The sequence below is a fragment of the Seriola aureovittata genome, chromosome 6 (genome assembly GCF_021018895.1).
Source record: "Seriola aureovittata isolate HTS-2021-v1 ecotype China chromosome 6, ASM2101889v1, whole genome shotgun sequence".
Classification (NCBI taxonomy): Eukaryota; Metazoa; Chordata; class Actinopteri; order Carangiformes; family Carangidae; genus Seriola; species Seriola aureovittata.
In genome coordinates, this window is record NC_079369.1 from 8,887,547 (window position 1) to 8,907,193 (window position 19,647).

The 19,647-nt window shown below is 39.3% G+C and overlaps 2 protein-coding genes across 2 annotated transcripts; one reads left to right on the top strand and one right to left on the bottom strand.

Moving 5' to 3' along the window:
* Positions 1 to 1,565: 1,565 nt before the first annotated feature.
* Positions 1,566 to 14,829, bottom strand: pias4a (protein inhibitor of activated STAT, 4a). The gene is made up of 11 exons (XM_056379022.1): positions 14,789 to 14,829; positions 12,032 to 12,413; positions 11,814 to 11,898; positions 11,680 to 11,721; positions 11,275 to 11,365; positions 9,890 to 10,018; positions 7,146 to 7,251; positions 6,871 to 6,944; positions 6,579 to 6,739; positions 4,949 to 5,100; positions 1,566 to 4,805 (listed from the first exon to the last, which is right to left on the bottom strand). The coding sequence occupies exons 1-11, from the start codon at positions 14,813 to 14,815 to the stop codon at positions 4,531 to 4,533; spliced, it is 1,524 nt and encodes a 507-aa protein (XP_056234997.1). The 5' UTR covers positions 14,816 to 14,829; the 3' UTR covers positions 1,566 to 4,530.
* Positions 14,830 to 17,864: 3,035 nt separating this feature from the next.
* Positions 17,865 to 19,510, top strand: foxq2 (forkhead box Q2). The gene is given in 4 exon segments (XM_056377804.1): positions 17,865 to 18,366; positions 18,833 to 18,912; positions 18,914 to 18,925; positions 19,136 to 19,510. Coding segments are annotated over 4 exon segments (969 nt in total).
* Positions 19,511 to 19,647: the final 137 nt, after the last annotated feature.

The following is a 19,647-nucleotide window of genomic DNA, read 5'->3' on the forward strand; positions in this document are numbered from 1 at the left end:
CAGCAGTTTCAGAAATACTGGCGCCAACAATCATGCCACGGTCTAACTCACTGAGATCATATTTTTTTCCCATTCTGATGTTTGATGTGAACATTAACTGGAGCTCCTGACTTGACTCTATGCATTACAATGCTGCCACACGATTGGCTAACTGGATAACAGCATGAATAAGCAGGTGAACAGGTGTTCCTAATAAAGTGCTGAGTGAATGGAGACAGTATAAATAATACCTTTGACCTAATTATGAGATGTGCTTTTAATAGAAAGTGACATTTGTCAAACTTTTGAAATAAAGTATATTTGTTGCTGTTCTTAGGTTATGGATTTATTGTCTGTAGATTACTATGACATTTGGTCCCAGTAGGGAAAGCGCAGGTTTAAATATTAAAATGAAAGATGGCTGGATTTCATTTAGCTCCTGGTATTGTGCATGCTGGCTCACTGTCACAACTTACTTGGACACTTAGGTGAATCATCTTTAATGTCATTAGTAACCTATGCTTTTCCTATTTCCTTTTACCAGGAAGAATCAAAATGTCAAATGTCATGAGGCATTAACATTTCCTCTAGCTTTACTTAAACATTTTGTAGATATGTTGCAAGATATCAAATAAAAACAATTATTTTTTTCTTCAAAATTTACAAAAGTTCTAACATTACTTATTAACCACTGAATTCCTAGTTTGGGAATCTCTTAGTGCTTGGTTTGATTTAGTCCCACTTCATGCTTTAAATCTAACAGGCTAAATTCAAAATAAAATGTTTAACCTTTTAAGATGTTTTTTTTTTTAATGAGTACTGTGGACCAATTGTACCCAATAAAAATGAATAGAACTTACACCTATTTACCCTTTCTTCACATAAAAATGTAATTATGGGGCATTCTGGTGGTCAAGGAGTTCAAGGCTCTGACAAGGGAGACATAGTGACTTCAGTTTCAATATGGCTGGGGACCTTTCTTGCATGTCACTAATCTCTCTTCCCCCCATATTACAATCCATCTACTCCAATGTCTAATAAAGCGCCCCCCCCCCAAAAAAAACAACGCCCCAGTACACTTTTAAAAGTGTTATGACATCAACAAAATCTGCAATGGCTGCAGCACATTACTTATTCTTTAGACTAAATTTCAGTAAGACAACCTCAATTGCTTGAGTTGAGGTTGACTGACTTTAATGAGTACACCTGCAGATATGCTGAATACTGCAAACAGGGTGGGATGCATTTGTCCTAAGTGGATTTAGTTATCAAATGTTGCCGTCTGGCTGAATGCAAACGGTCTATTTTCAAAATAAAACGATAGCAGACAGGTTTTTAAGAACTGATTTTAATTAATTCCACACGTCAATAACAGCTGTTAGAATACGATCATTTTAAATTTTACAATTTTATCCTCAACAGGCATCAAATGTGTCCCCAGATCTGAGCATTTGGTACAGGACATAACAATCCACACCTTAACCAGTCCTCCCAGTCCTCAGTGGCATCAGCTTCAGGTGCTGCTGCCCTCAACAGCTTTTTTATTGTCTGTTTGCCTATAGGAACAACTGGAGGCGATTCAAGGCTTAATAAAATATTATTTAAATTTTATTGTCTTTTAATATGAACATATAAAAAAACACAACAAACAAAACATTTACATCATGGATTGTAAGCCTCTGCCCATGCTACCTTATGCATTATAATAATAAGAGATGCCACTACAAAAAGACCAGACCCTCAGCTCTCTCTAGCTCCCAAACAACCTGCAAACGTATCTGGCTCAGATCCACAGAAGCAACCTGCACCACCTCTAACCTTTAACCATAAGGCAAAGAGAAGTTTAGGAGATCCGTTCAAATAATGACCTTCTATATCTAGCAACAAATGAACAATGTCGTTTTTATATGTATAGCAGTTACTTACAAATACAAATTGCCTAGTTAAAGACAAGTATTAAGTTCTTTACATTATTTAGCTTCAAAAAGCCTTATATAGAACATCCTTTTCAGGGACAGATCAATTTTGTGTGATCACCAAATTTTTTCAGCACTACATTGATTTTGTAAACTATGTCAATGTGTCAAAAGAAGGAGAAAAATGGAAGACCAGATTTGACCTACTTTTTCAATCATCAACCCTATCACACGGTGCACTTACCAACAGTGAGGGCCCGGATCAATGTGTAAATGTCGTTTCTCTGTGCATTTGAGCAAGGCAAAAGAAAACCAGATTGTGTGCTGATTAAACTGCAACAAAGGGATGATGAGAGAGGGAAACATACCATGCACAACTCATCTGAGTCACTACCTTTTCCCTCACAAGTGTCTTACAGTGGAGTAGGACTGCTGCCTTTCTCGTTTCACATTTTCTGATTCCCATGCATGAGATGGTTGAGGAGATCTGGTCACAATGGTCATTGGCTTTCAAATAAATAAGCCATATTGGGATGAAGTATCAGATGAAAGTGCAAACAGCTCTAGCAACACAGCAACACATTTTCTCTTCAAGCAAACGCTGATGACCTTCCTGCAGGCAAACCTAAAGCCTGCACATGCAGCCCGTGTATCCTTATCTGAGGAGCAGCAATCACATACTGACAATACCAGTGCAGGTGCTGAGGAATATTAGTTGTAAGCCTACAGCATGTAGCAATTAAAGTCCAATTCTATTCCAGCAAATAGATATGACCTTATCTACATTGAAAGGAGGCCAAGGGGGATCGTTGGTTGAAGCAGCTCCACTTGTTCCAGACAGGACAATTTGTAATCCAATCAATGACTTAAGCTTGGTGGGATTGCACTTACTGACACTTCATTAAGTTTTGTTGTGTCAGACATGCTGAACCCACCACAGCAAAATACTCTGAATGCTTCTTTGACCCAGGTCGGATTCATTCACAGGAAAAGAAAAGGAGCATTCATCAACAGCACAGCCTTCGAGCCTTTCATCACCCAAACCACTGCAGCAGGGGGGGTCCTGCTTTCTGCAACTACAAGCTCCTGTCTGTACAGAACTACAGCCCAATATCATGTAGATTTATGACATAACTGTTAAGAGAATGTGAAGCAGTAAAATAAATATGATATTTGCAGAGAAGGAGGCCAAAGTGTGGGAAAAAAGGAGGACAGCGCTTCTGAATCCGGTTCCATAACTGTCCTTTACCTCAGATTTTTTTAATGCATCTCTGTCCATTTCTCAAACTGGAAAAGTCTAAGTAAAACATAAATGAAATAAAACACCTCAGACTGGGGTCTCATCTGCTGGCCAGCTCAGCTAGTCTTAAAACAATGGGCTCCAATCTTCACTGTTTAACAAAAAAAGAAAAAAGGCACCAAAATCTCATAACCGTTTCCTGTCAATTAATTCTTAAAATACATCTGCTTTGGCACAGCTGCCGCAGAGTCATTTTGATGAGTTGCGTCCATCTGCACTGCTGATATATCAAGCCTAATAAATCATGTTACAGCCAGATAACAGCAGAAATGTTGTACTGAGTGGTACAGCTCTACCTGTCACTGACACCTAGTTAGCTCGATTATCCACAAACTAGCTTACCCTTCAAAGATTTTGTTGCTGCAGAGGAAACAGAGCTGCATGGAACGATGGAATTAAAAAATAAAAAACAAAATGTAGGAAAACAAAATCTCCAGTGTAAAATTGGCTTCATCAATTCTTCTGTCCTCGGCTTCTTTCTTAGCTACTCTCTGGTCAGTCTGCTAAGTTTTTATGACTGAGGTAGGTTCTCTTATCTAAGGACAAAATAAAAATGGAAAGCATCACACATTGAGGCCAGTATTGTGTTCTGCCTTTTCATAATTAAAAGGATAAATTCCTGAAAAAACCCTTTCAAGCTTTGATTTCATTCTCTGAACAAAGAAATAATAACGCAACAGGAAAGGTTTCAATTTGCATCACACTCCACGTACCTTTGCCTTGTCCTCCCCCAAATTATTCATGCTCTTTTCCATTAGTTGTTTTTGACCTTTTACCAAAATCTACTGAGGAGCCTCCATTTTTTAAACTTGCCTGTTCATCACAAATGTGACAAAAATCAGAGACGCAAACATTGAACGCTCATGGCTAAAAGAGCCTGTAATTCAGAGTCAAATACAAAGAGATACGGGGTGGTAAAGAGGAAATTGTCTGGAGAGAGAAGAGGAAAGGGGGGTTGGTGGTGGTGGTGGTGGTGGTGGTGGTGGTGGTGGTGTTGGGGTGCTTGATCCACTCAGTTTCTTTAGTAGAGGCAGGACGGTACAGATATTCACTGCAAGGTGACGGTTGGCCAAAAAGAGTTAGATTTGCTTCCAGTGGTGTACAGTACAAAGAGGAATCCTAATCACTCTAGATTGAAGATTCATTAACAGTGCATGTTTGAGTGTGTTTGTTTTGTCTGGATATTAACCAGAGCTGCTAAAAGGCTCTGATGTTTGGGCATAAGGAAGGGTTGTTGCATCTAGTGGATTACTGTGTTCCTGTCCTCAAGTTTTTAGCCCCCTGCCTCTCTGTCTCTGTGTGTGTGTCAGTCTATGAGGGGACAGAGCTGTGGGGTCAGTAGGCAGTGACCAGGTCCTTGTCGTAGTTGTATCGGCCCCTCTTTGGGGCAGGACTGTCAGCGCTGTCCTCTGTGTCCTCACTGTCTCCACCAGCCCCGCCCCCTTCCTCCTCAGAGGAGGAGTCAAGAGTCAGATCTACCACTGCACCTCCTCCCGGTGCCACAGCAGTTCCTCCAGTGACTCCTGGCATGCCCACGGAACTGCTTCCAGATTTGCCCGTCAGGCTGGTGCTGCTGTGGGCTGGTGAATGACCGTTTGCTTCAGGAATGCCTGCAGACAGAGATGTTATTTGGAAAAAAAAAGAAAAAAAAAAAGATATATTACAAAAAGAATAAACTCCAGCAAACTAATATACAGAAAAAAAATGAACTCACTCAGTTGAAGAGGTAAATATTACAAGGTTTGACACTTACATATATCAACAACGGGGTACTCTGGTGTGTTGCTGCGTTCTCTTTCCCTGTCCCTCTCCTTGTCATCTCTTATGGGTCGCCAGGAGCCGTCGGTCAAGTACTCAATCTCCTCAATGTCCTCACTTGTCTCTTTCAGAATCTCAGAAAGCAGCCTGAAATACACACTGCTGGTTAGAGTTGCCTTACAAAACAGATTTCACAGCAGAAAATGAGCAGAATACTGAACTCCAGGAGCAATGCCTAGTAGGTCTACATGGGTTCCTACAGTTTGCAGATTACGTGTCATTCCAACAGGTTGACCATTCTCTATAATCTCCATTCATCCATTTTCATTAAATAAGATATTACTCAAGTTACGCTCCTTGAAAAAAGTCAACATTAACATCAATTCTATGAATTTCACAGCGTCAAAAAACACTTTATAAACCTGACAACATTTAGTAATTAGACCATTGAAACTGAAACCTAGAGATCAGTTAAAGAAGGGACTTTCGCAGAAGCTTAATTTAAGGAATGCAAATATACCTCAGAGCCAAATTGTAACACAATGCCTTCAGTCTCTGTGGAAGTAGGGGAGTGCCTGTGAGAGTTGCTTCGAATTTGCAAGAAATTACAGGCCCAAATTGTTGTGGATTAAAAAAAAAAAAAAAAAAAACAAAAAAAAAAAAAAAACTTTATCATCAAGAATATTTTGATAAAAATGGAATGCAGGCTCATCTGTTTTTCCTACTCCTACCATCAGCTACAATTCTCTTTGTGACAAAAAAAACAAAAACAAAAAAAGAAAGACAAAATCTGTTAAGATGTAGTTCTCTGGCAGTCTGGCACCTTTAGCTGAAATGAGTATTTTACAGTGTCAAATTACTGCAGGTACCCTGTGGGTCACTTGCAGCCATGACTACTGTAAAAAAAACAAAAAACAAAACTCAATTGAGCTTTCCAGAGTCTCACAATTACATTGTTCGCTAAATTATAGCATTGTTAGAACAAATAGATGAATTAGAATTACTGCTTCGTGGTTGCATGCCTCCGCCAACCAATCAAGGTGCAGTTTACATCCATGTCAGGACTCAAAATATCACTGGTCAGATACAACATTAAATCAGGTAACTGGTTTTAATTTTGTGGCTTGTTGGTATAAGTGTATAGGCCATGGAAAATAATGTACAAGAACATGCCCAGCAAAAAGCATTTTTATATTTCTTTCAGTGAAAATGAAATGCAAAAATTACCATTCCTACTAAAATGGTGACTCCTATCTCAAAAGTATTATCTGTCAAAATAATTGCAAAATGATTTTATTTGCATATCGTTCAGCCCTAATTTTCAAAAGTTTTGAAATATAACCTGACAGCAGGCGTAGAAATACAAAACAAAATGGATGATCACCCTCTTATGCAATGCAAAACATTAAAAGCTTTTATAATTAAAACACAGTAGGTTGGTGCATGGTTCAACTTGTATGAACAGTCCTACAGAGGGCCCGACATCTGTGAAGCTTTAAGCATTTTCCCCAGGCTGGCTTGAACACACAGGGTCGTTAAAATTACAGAAACATTTTCAGGATTTATTGAAAAGACGAAGATGCTGCGGCAGCGGGACAAGTCAGAGCATGTTTCTGTCTCCTTACCCATCAATTGTGAGCAGCTCAAAGGGTGCGGGCTTGTCACAGACGGGGCAAGTCCACGTGGGCTTTTTCTCATTCATCTGCAGGAAGAAGACTGCGTCGAAACACTGAAGATGGGCACAAGTTAAAACTCGACATGGTACACCGAGCCGCATCTTCACCAACTGGGAAATGGTAGAGGGAGAGGAGAAAGCATGAAAAGATATGAAAAGATATCAAATGTCAATGCATGAAAAACATTTAGGAGACATGTCACAGCTTAAATTGTCAGCTATTCTCATGTCAGCATACTCACTGGACAGATGAGAGAAACCCGGAGGCCTGTGGTTGCAATTTCACTCTCTGGATCAAAACGTAGTTTGTCTTGTACTGTAGATAAATGGTAGAAAATTTATAATGACACCTCATTTTCTATCCATGTTGTAATGTATAACATTAAATGCACAAGCAAGTCCTTCCAAAACAGTGTTAACAAAAAAATTATGATTTGAAGAAACAAAAGTCAAATGAGTTTCTTTTACGATTTTAAAGTCTTACAGGAAACAGAAAATTAGGAAGAGTAACACTTACTGCGTTCACGACAGCGCTCTGCACTCTCAACAGAGCAGAGTTTGAGTTGGCTGAAGAGGTCTGCTGCAGTGAAGACCCTCACTAAATACACTGCCACAGAGTACCGCTGAAAACACACAGATTCAGAGATAGTGAGCACTGAGTTTGAAAGACTACCAAATAAAAATAAAGCATGTAGAGTAGCTTTAAGTATTCAGACCCCTTCTGGTTTTCGCACACTTCATTTTTTTTCTTTTGTAGAGTTTAAAAAAACATTGTCTTTATGGGTTATTGAGTGTTGGTGGGTGGGCATGATTTAGAAAGTTTAACAAATGTTGTGGAAAGCTGCCTCTAAAAAAAAAAAAAAACTCTAAACACATAACACAAACCCACAAAACACTGATGGGTTGAGATTTATAATATATTGCATACAATTTAGGAGACAGATACCCTATAACATTAAGTCAAAAGGGAGGGTCTCCCCGAAAGAGGGACAAAGTTCATAATTTATCATTTTCTTGGAAACAAACCAAAGGATCATTATTGGCCTTTTGCCCAAAAACAACCAGATATGAATCAGTTGGCAAGAAGCTACAAGGTGTTCACAGGCTGTCCCCAAGATAACATAAGATATATTACAAGGGGCCTCTGCCTAGTGATAACACAGAACATCTGGTTTCATCATCCCTCAGGTGATCCTCCTCTTAAAAGCATTGAAACATAAATGAATAAATTATAAATGATTCACACTGATCTTACTTTCACACAAATTAACTCAAAATCCAAAACTGAAATCTTTCATTTAGAATAAGTATAAGACTCTTAATTCTGTACTTTGCAGAAGCCCCATTAGCAGCAATTACAGCTTTGAGTCCATGAACTGCCATCTTCAGGTCTCTCCACAGATGTTCTATAGGGTTTAAGTGTGGGCTTTGGCTGGGCCACTCAAGCACAGTCAGAAACTTGTCCCAAAGCCATTCCAGCACTGTCTTTCTTTCATACTGAAAGTTGAACCATCACCCCAGTCCCAGGTATTATTATTATCCTTCCCTTAGTTCTAACCAGTCCCCATGTCCCTGCTGCCCATCATCACGCTTCACTGTAGTGATGGTATTAGCCAGGTGATGACCAGTGCATGGTGTTAAGACAATTTAATTTTCCAAAAGGTGGACTCCAATTAAGTTCTAGACACATCTCAAGGATAATTAAGGCAAATAGGATGCACCTGACCAGACTTCAGATTGCCACAACAAAGTGTCTGAATACTTTTGTAAATTAGAGATGTCAGGAAATTTCAATAAATTTGCAAAATTTCGAAAAACGCGTTTTCACTTTGTCATTATGGATTACGGAGTGTAGACTCATTGGCAAAAAATTAAAATCAAATCAACACAATAAAGTGTGCTAAAAGTGAAGTGATCTGAATACTTTCTGAAGCCACTGTACACAAAGCAAACCTCAACTCCACTTTGAAAAATGTTTTTTATGGGAAGAGAAATCTCCTTGTTATCACCATTCTCATCATATGTTAGAAGAAGAATTAAGGCAAATTTGTTCTCTGGAACCCTCCTGATTATATAGCTGTATTTAATGCAAGCTATTCTCTTACATTATATGGGCCTATTACAAAAGTCACACATCACAGAATGTCCACTGTTTCTTGGATCATCTTCCCTAAACACAGAGAAAATGTTATAAATGTTTTAAGCTTTAGTGCAAATATAGCTTTCTGCTTAACAAAAATCTTAGATTTTGAAGGACTAAAATCCCTACAAACTCCTCTTGTGGGCCGACCACAAGGTTATAGACTTCTTTACTTCAATGTTCCACTTCAAACAAACAACAACAGTTGGTTTGCCTCTAAAAATCAGTAACATTTCTCCTGTGCACTACACTTCGGAAGTGCTGTGGTTGGTTTAAACCTGCAGTATTTTGTTCATGCTGTGGATAAAGAGAGACCGTTGAAATCTTACCACAACAGATCTGCAATGACATTCCTCCCTCTCCATGAACATTATCATAAACACAGCAGAGCAGCGTATAAAATATTAAACACAACCCTTATAGGAAAGGTGTGATGCAGGCCATACATTCTTAACGCAGAGCAATTCTGCTTTCAGACATTTAAATTGCTTTATAGGTTTTAATTCAGGCTTACTGCAGGCTACTGTGATCAGGACATCCACAAAACTGTATTTTCTCAATTAATTAAATAATACTCACACTGTAAATGCTGGAACCACAGAATTAAAAATGTTTTTTTTTTTTTTTTTTTTTTAAATGACTTAAAACGATTGATTATCAAAGCAGTTGCTGATTATTTCCTAACTGATTAATTGACTAATTGTTTCAGCTCTAATTGACACAAAAGGAAAACTCCATACAAAAACCTGTTTTTTTTACTGTGTTTGTTTAGTTTCACCTTTCACGTTGCTCATCCCTAATTGGTTTACACAGGAGCTCTGAAGGAGAGGGTGCCAACAGAGGTAAGAGTGTATTCATCAGCTTTCCAGCTGCTTAACAGGATCAGGATTGTAGAGGCAACAGTCAAGAAGCCAGCTGAAGCATTTCAGCACTTGGCCCACGAAATGAGTTATACCACACACAGCTGAGTGGGACCAGGGAAACATTCAGAGAACTGTATGTCCCAGCTCGCCTGGGTGCTCCTTGTAATCTACCAGCAGGAGAAGATATCTCTACCTGCCATGTTGCCACCACGACCATGATCCTATTCAACAATATTAGATTCTGCATCAGACTCTGACCTTGCCAAAGTTTCCCCAGGTGATGGTGACTCTGTTAGTGACACTGGAGAGATGCAACCAGGGAGTGATGTTTACAGGTCGACAAGGACGACGGGGTTCCACACCAGGCTTATTTGAGGGGTAATAGCCCTGTAAACACACAGACACACACAAATACCAAAGTATTATGTAAGTTACCAAATATTTTATCCAGATAGATTAGTTCTTGAATTATTTGCTGAAATCACATGCATTGGAATTCCCTCTGGAGGGCTTAGATACAGTTTAAAAGACTAACTTGTTTTTGGGCTCTTGATTGTGTTACTTGTACAGTCACTATTTTACCCAAGAAGCACAAATTGCAAACAGCTTCTAGTATTTTCACTTTTGTACAGAGCTCATTTCTCTGTAAGAAGAGCACTGAGCTCCAAGCAAGTTACACAGGGATGATAGATTACAGTAGCATCTATAGTTTTGTGCTTGTGCTTCTGTTTATTAATGTCCATATAAAAGCAAAAAAAAATTAAGCAGTGGAACCAAGTCAGTCTCATTGTATTTTACATTTTGGTACTTCCATCTTTTTCCTAGCTACGGCTTTCTTGATGGCTATTAGTAATATTTCTAATATTTGTCACTGGCTTCGGGTTTGGTCCGTGCGTTACCAATTACGTTATGCTATGACCAAAATTAATCTCTTAACTGCATTTTGACATTACATTTGTAGCTGCCACAAACTGTGGAACTTTTCAAAAAATCTAAAAAGTTATCGCACATTCTCGGGCAGCTTTCTTTTATGTCACTGCTACATCTGATTTGAGAAGTCCACGGCGTGGTCCTTCCTTTGTCGTGTGGATGCTCAACAGCAATCTTTAGAATGCAAATGCTATCAAATTCCCATTATTGTTTTTACAACCCTTATTTTTGACCATTGTCTTTCAGGGTTGCTTTTTTGACTACACAGCTTGTGAAAACAACAATGCAGCAAACACTTGCCTTGGCGGTTTAAGCTTCCCACCAGAACATAACGCAAAACACCACAATAGTTTGCAAGCCACACAGAAAATGGCAGCCGGAAAGTTTCCTGCTTAAGTCTTGCCAGTGTATTGATGCCTTTAGGCTTGCTAACCAACACTGAGTATGTACCTGGATATTCTTTATCTTGTCTTATTAAACATCTAGCTACATCAGGTTGTCTGGTCCATCTCTACCATACATTATGGGGCCAGTTTGGCCATGAATAGGCAGTAAGTCTGTCGCCCACCAGTGATTCATTGACTGCATATATAAACAAATGGCTTACCATAATCACTGGAAAAATTATTTCACAAGAACAGAAGATCTTCCCTGCTTAGGTCATGTTTGTGCTCTGAAGGTGTGGTGCATGTCAAAGAAGTGAATCAACCCACCGGCACATGACAGTAGGATTGGTTGACTTTGACAGCAATGTTTGGGGGATACTGGTCCTCTTGAACTCCAATGGAGTCCGTGTAACAGATTCTGCAACAGAGAGTGACAGGAGAGAGAAAGATTACTATGACAAGAATTTCAGCATGACTGCCTCTGTATCCGTCAAGTCTTTGAGTATTTTAGAACTCGTTCAAATAAATCAATATTTTAAAAGAGAATCATGGAAGTGGGGGTTAAATTTGTTTGTCCATGCATGGTAAAACTATTTTTCCATTCTCTTCTATGCATCTGTGGGGAAAATTGTGATGAACAGCACAGTCACTGGCAGAATCTGCACCTTCAAGACAACAGGATTGTGAAATATCTATTGGTGATTGATTCAACGGGAATTACTGGGAACTTACCTCAGAACCACTTGGATTGATCTGATTCCTGGACGAAGCTCACTAGGAAGGTCACAAATTAAAATGAGCATCAGTTACATATTTTTAAATTAAGCTGGTGTGCAGATCTGGCAGAAAATGTTGGATTTTCTTACCTTGCATTTCTGATCTGGTCTGCTTGGTTCGGTGTTAACTCAAATATGCATTGACTGTCCTGCAGTTTCTCATTGTTCTGGGAAACTGTAAACAATGGTAGACAAATTTCATTACAACACAGTATGTAGCAGAATAATTTATTAGGACACATAATATTTCTCCAAAAAAGAATGATTTAAATACAATGATAAAGAGACATCAAATGGTCTCCACTTACTTAGCTCTGTTGGTGGCAAGAGTGTCTCCAAAGTTTGGTAGAAGGGCAGTGGTACCAGCTTGACCTCTGCTGCAGGTGTGGGGAGCGGTTTGGAAATGCCGTTGAGGTAGTCTGCGCCCTGAGAGGTGGCAGTAGGGGAGGAGCTGAGGGGTGAGTAGGCAACTGGGACGCCTTCTGGACGCCGTGCTGCAAGCCAGCCAGATGTTTTGGGAAAGCGCGACTCGTAGAGCTGCCTGACATTCTTCAGAAGCTCCGGGCTGTATTCGGTCTGCACCAGCCTCAGCGCACGCCCCACCAGGTCCTGCTTCAGCCCACTTTTGCTGCGACCCATTGAGGCCAGCAGCGTCTGCAGGTCTGAGACCCGGAAACTTTTGACCATGTTCTATGGGGAGGAAAAGACAAAATTAGAGATATAAAATACAGGGACATTTAAGTTTGTAAACAGAGGAAGTTTGAGTGACAATGCCATCAATTTACAAGTAATAACACTCATTTTAAGAGCCATCTCCAATTCCATGGCATATTTATATTCAAATAAAATGCAAAGCCATTTACCAACACACAGCTAATGACTTTGGATTTCTGTTACTTTGGACTTCTTCAAACAACTGAAAACTTCAAATATTTTATTCTTTCCCAAGCCCTTTGTTATTCATGCTTTTCTTAAGCTATCTATGGTCTGATTTTCTAAGGTATCTCTTGCTGTGAGGAAAATTCACTAGCCTCTTTTAAACACAGATCCCTCATTATGCTGGCTATGCATCTTTACACTGTACTAAACAAAGTCGTCATAATGCAGCCCCAGTTTATGATTTTAGATAGCACGCTGGCGTTCTGGAATCAGAGCCATGATGTGTAGTGTTGGAGCCCATACCACCAAGCCAGCTCTCCTTTTTGCACAGATATCTAACTGTGTGACCCAAGCACAAAAATGCATTCCAGTACATTTGTGTTTATATTCTGTGAGTTTCTCCGGTGAATTTATCAAGTTCCTAAACATACTGTCTGAAAAATCCCTCAAAGTAAATCTAATAACTCAATGCATAATTAGATTTCTTCCCTAACACAACTGTTAAATTTCCCCTTGACAGGCTCCACATCATTATTTAATGAACTTATATGCACCATTTAACATTACATAGCAGGTGTCTGAAACTGTTTGATTCCTGCTATAATTAGCTAATGTACTTGGTCACTTTAATCCTTCAGAGACATGAACCGGACATGTAATTAGCCTGCTATAGTAAGAAGTTACATCAGTCCTCATTTTGACCGCTTCATTTTCATCATTCCATCCTTTAAAAATTTGTGGTACCATTAAACAATCTTTTGAACCCTGGCTCTGCAATACCAGTTAAAATGTATGACTTCACCTCTATATTTCATGGTATTACATCCACACTACATGTCTGTGAAACACTGTCAACGCCTGGCTACAGCATAAGCTTGGAAAAAAAAAAAAGAAAGAAAAAAAAAAAAGGCATGAGCACCTTGTTTAGTTTAAGGATTAAAAGCGACATGTTAAAGCACAATATAAAAATATGTGGTAATAACTATAATTTGAATCTTTATTTGACAAAAGATGGGTATAGTTTTCTTTTAACAATTTTTATATGTATACCAAAATCTGTTTACAGCTCCACGAGCTAGAACACACCTCAAATTTAAAACTGGTTCACCTTAATTACAGTATACTTCATTACTAGTAGTCGGCAATCAATCAATCAATCAATCAATTAATTAATTAATCGTCGAGGATTGACTGTTAAACTACATTGGTGGCTTGTGGATAAAGTGTGTCCAGCACTGACAACCAAACTTTTCAGTGGAAGACAAACCATAACAAGCACACGTTTACTCATTGAATGCACTGGATCTAAGTGTAGTCAGTGCAACGCAATACAAAGTTTAATATTACCAAAGTCTAATTCACTGACTATACCGGTTCCAGATTTCGGTCAGCCACATTAACCTTGTATAGAGTACTTACTCAATACACGAAATCGCTTATTTCAGGACAGGGCACACATGACAAAGTATACAATCTGCATGAGGATGTTTATTTAACGGGCAGCAGCAATGCGAACATTACTGGGCAACACACGGAATGTTGTTGTTGTGAATGGAAAAACCCGACCTGTCTGACATGCTTTATCAGCCAGTTTTGAGCCCACATTAAATTTGCACAATGAGGCGACTGTCCATTGAGCTTTTGATTGATGAACTGAGCAAATATTGCAGCCATAAAGGCAGTAACGTTGCTGTTTCTTCAGCCTCACTTTAACATCACCAGTATAGCCTACGCTATCGGCTGGCTAGCTTGTCTACAGACTGTGCTGTCGGTATTCAATAATGGCAACTGAACATTTTGACAGGTGCACAGCTCCATAAACTAACTGGTAACTACAGAGAGACTTTACTGTAAGACAAATAACGTCATATATGAACACGGCGGGAAGCATGCTAACAGCAAACCCCCAAATGTTTGTATGGTCTCATCATTCATTTTCATTTCTTCCTTCAGAGCCAGCGTGATGCTAGCTGAACCAACGCACTTGCCTGGTTAACACTACCTAGCTACGTTAGCAGCGCAGGCTAGTTCGTTTCGTCGTGAATGTAATACGCCACATTTCTAAGAGTACAGCCTCTTAATCATATTCATGCAAAGCCCCCAGTTTCCCCACGGCCAGGGAGAGCTTCAGCTCACACTCCCGTGCTCATCTCCCATCAAACCAAAGCTAGCCAAGCTCTACTTGCCATCGCTTCCACCAGTTCGGCCGCCATCTTCGTGCAGCAGTACCGCGAGAGTCAGCGACGACGGCTACTCTTACACCAATGAAACATAGAGCCTGCTTTGATGGACGGGTGACCTCAGTCAATCACAGCGCGGATTTAACCAGGGCCTGCAGCGCTGCATACAAAATGGGCGGGATCGTCGTTTTTTAAAGTTACAGTACAACTTTTTAAAAACACTAAGAGACAGGTCTCATTTTCAAAATTAGGCCTCAGTGTCTATTAATGATACCACGTGTCAAAGTGTTTAGATATCCATGATGTTTCGGTTTTATAGTATTGAGGTACTGTGGTCGTGCGTCTTAAAAACAGTTTTAATTCAACATGGGTGTAAAGCATGGGGCGTCAAGTGGATTCGGTCGCATGGTCCCCTCAAGTCCCCTCCGAGCAAACTATTCCGTTTCAGGTTCTGCCTCCTGCCGTGAGATGTGGAGTTAATGCTTTGTCTAAAGTATGTTCTTTATTGAATCAAAATGAGTAATTAACAAAATGCACCCACACGTCAAAGCATAGACCAGCCATATCATGACTAAAACACAAATGCCATGTCGTGTCACGCTTTTGCAAAATGGAATTAAGTATATATGGGACACCTTTACGCACCCTCTGGTGATCCGGCCCAGGTTTTCCTAAAGCTCTTCATATGTGGCAAAGAATAGCATCATGGAAACACAAAAATCAATTAAAGGAATTGCAGTATCATGTAATAACATGGTGTGTTTTGTTTTTTGGCTTTACTTGGGATGCGAAACATCAATAAAACAACACTATACATTCAAAAGACAGCTGGCTTTGTCACCAAGCTGGTTGATGGAATATGCTATCTATAATTAGACTTTGTGAATTTGTAGGAAATATAGGATTCAGTTATTATGATACAACTGTCTAAATTTAATTCACAAATGTAGACACAAATTACTTCATGGTATGTTCTACATAATACAGGTTACTATTTTTTACAATTCTAATATTGGTTCATATTTATTAACCTAATATTGCTAGTTTAATACGTAGACTACAAGTCTATATATAAATTAATCAATATAGCTGAGTAAAATTCAAAAGCTTGATAATGTAAAGGCAGCATAATGCTCTGTGTTGTGCATGTATTTTATGTTCCATTATTTAAACAGAAGAGGGCAATATGGTCCATGATTTGACCTGACTGTTAATTCATGCCCTCTGTAAAACTAAGAGAACGAAGCGGATCCATCTAGATACTGTACTATTACTGTTACCTAGATTAACACAATGACTGTCGTGGAGATGGTGTGGGCTAATAAATATATCTATTGTGCAGGTTATTAAATTCCTACAATTCCACAGTTCATGTTACATCTGTCAGTATGAACTAGACTTTTATTTGTTTCAGATCCCAGAGACTTTAAGTTTATAAAACATGAAAATATGGGGCATTAGCAATTTTCTATTTGATGTCAATACTATCAGTATGATACTGCTTGTCTGAATTGCTAGAAGAAGAAGAAGAAGATACAGAATGTGTGAACAATGTGGCATTAACATTTTTTGAAAATGTTTTACATGACTTTGATCTTACTTATGGGACAATTAAAGTATATGGGGATTCAAGTGTTTAAATAGCATTATGTTTTAAGATGGATTAGATGCTTTATAAGCTTTGTGATTGGTCAAAAAGATTTAATCACACTTGGCTTTTCTTAATTGTATAAACATTTTAATTGTAATTATTTCAATTATCCAAACTTAAATTCTATTAAATGAGTGTAAAGAGAATGTCAATTCATTCAAATGTCTGATGTGTAGATGTTTGACCTGAATATCATAACGTAAACAAAAAACAAAAAACAAATACACTGTATGTCAGCATAAACCATAAAAATCTTTCATAATCAAAACATAAATAACATTTTTAAGAGGTTAAGTTTAATCAAATACAAAGATAAGGTCAGTAGTAGAGTCATAACACATCATTATGGAGTACTACTCAATAATTGTTCTTCAAATTAAGGGAAATGTACATGAAATTAAACCAAAATTATTCTTTAAAAACTTCTTGCACTATTAAAGATTACAATATACTACAATACAATGTAGCGCAGAAGCAATTTGGCTTTAGTCTTTGAGAAGATTATTTAAAAATATCTAAGATTATATTTGGCAAATTCATTCACAAGCAAAAAAACTAGTTATATTTGTGTGCTGCACTGTATATGAAAAAACTCTTCACGTCAACAACACAAAATTAGTTAATTAGATTTATTTGTCAGATACTTTACTGTTTGACTCAATGTGAGTCTGTGTTTTTTTTTCTCCATTACATTGAATTTGAGTCATTAATTACTGCTCTGTGGTAACTTAAGTAATTCTTTGTACAGCATCCCCATTGACAAAACAACTTTAACAGGATAAAACTGGCATCTAAAAGGCCTTTGATTCCACAGCATCCTACCTCTGCACACCATGTCTTACTAAATCTTGAGTGTTTAATCTCCCGTAATTACAAAGATTTGCTTAGGTTAATAAAAATAATCCGCCTCAATTGAGACCCCCTACCTGGACCTCCCCTGTGCGTTCTTTGCCCCTTTCTGTGAGGGATAAATTCACAGTCATATAAATAGAGACACCTTCACAACTGTGAAGCACAGCTCTTTGATTCAGGAGCAATAGGCAGTTGGATCAGAAGGAGGTTTTGATCAGGTCAGATTTATCAGAGAGGCGAAAACGTTTAATTAAACTTTGTTGGCAAACAAAGTGGCTGTATTTAGTCTTAAAGACTGACGTCATTTCCACAGTTGAGGTTGTGTCGCTCATGAGCGCATCAGGGTTAACAACAGTTGAGAGGCTCATCTTTATCTGTGATCTTGTCAACAGTAAGACTTCGGCGAAACAAGCGAGGGGCATTGAGGCATTCAGTTTATGAAGGGTCCTAATTTTAAAAGAAAATAGCCATGCTGTGAAAACTCAGACACACAGTTCTGAGAAGACTTTTGGGAGAATCGCTTTCCATTTATCACCTTATTCAACAGTCAGTCAGTTTGGAACCAATAAAATCTCTGTAATGAGTCTGAGATATCTTAATTCAGAAATGACAATGGAGGACAGAAGCAGCCACACTGGCGTCAGAGAACGGCTGGGACTGAGCTTCACTATTGACTACCTTCTGTTCAATAAAGGAGTCAAAGGTTCTAAAGAAGAAGCGACAGGAAGTCGTACGGCAGAGCAGACAGCGAACAACATGCTAAATCATCAGAATCCTAAACCCGAAGAGGTGGGGATTCGCTCTGAGATGAAGGAGACGCAGCTACAGAGGTCAGGGGTAGACACTGAAGAAAGGAAAGTCAAAGAAGAGGAGGGGGATGAAGAACAACAACATGAGGGGGAGGAGGAAGTGACCACCACCATTTCTGTCAGCAGCGATCCGGAGAAGTCTGACAAGTCGGACAAACCCAACCAGTCGTACATTGCACTCATCTCCAAGGCAATCCTGGCATCCGAGCAGAAGAAACTGCTGCTATGTGACATCTACCAGTGGATCATGGACCACTACCCTTACTTCAAGAGTAAGGTATGTTCACGTCTCTGTTACTGTCTTTCTATTTACATGGCATGCAGAGATCAACAGACATGGCACTGTCAGAAAACAGCTATTGTAGTAAAAGAGGAATTTAGAATGTCAAATTGGTAATTGTGATTATGTGAAGTATGCGTGATGACCCAGGTTATTACTGTCTGCGGGAGTATTTTGAAATGAATCATTCTCTCTGTTAACTCATCATAGCTACTGGTAAGACAGCTACTGGTAAGACATTCATGAAACAAATAAGAAGAACTCGTGTTTACCCAAAGTGTTCATTGTCATCGTGTTTAATTCAGTTGCTGAAAAATAATGTGACTGCCATTTTCACAAATGAAGTGACCTACTTGGCACAGGTAATCTGTCTGAGTGGTTAGGCAATTAGGTGCTCACAGGGAAACTAGATGATCTTCTTGTTGGCGAATTCACAAATAAAGTAATCCTGTTGCTAGGTTGCAAACTGCCTCTGCCTTTACCAGGTGCAACAACAGATTGGACGTAGCCTAGTGGATTAAAGTTGATCACTGGTTTGACGTGCTAAAAAGGTAACTAAGGGTGTTGTGTCTTACTGTGATCATATACGGTCTTGACACGCTATCGCGCATCCTGCCAACAACAGGACGAGGTGACATCCTGAGTAGGATCAGTGATACTTAGCAGCCACCTATGTTAATTTTCGAATGGTTCCATTTAACTCTTACCTGCTTTCAGGATTTGTTCTTGGCCTAACAAAATGTATTTTCTTGCTCCAACAGGATAAAAACTGGAGGAACAGTGTGCGTCACAACTTGTCTCTGAATGATTGCTTCATCAAAGCAGGCCGCAGTGACAACGGTAAAGGCCACTTCTGGGCAATTCACCCATCAAACTATCAGGACTTTTCTAACGGGGACTATCACTGCCGGAGAGCGCGGCGGAGGGTTCGTAGGGTGGCAGGACAGCTCCCCCTTTCCTCTCTGAGCTCCCCGTACCACCCTGCCCTCGCCCGCCCCCACAGAACCACCTGTTGGTGCTGTCCTCAGGCCCCAGTGCTTCCTCTGTCCTGCGTGGCACCTAGACTCTACTGGCCTTGGTCCCGTGTGCAGCCACAAGTGGGATTCCACCCAGGCCTGCATGCCTCTATACCCTGAGAATGAACAGTTTATATTTATGAGGTATTCTGTACTTACAGTTTGGGCCTGAATTACTATTGGATAAAAGAGACATTTTAGAACCCTTTTGCTTATGATGATATCATTAGGTGATGTTAAAATTGATATGAAGTTGG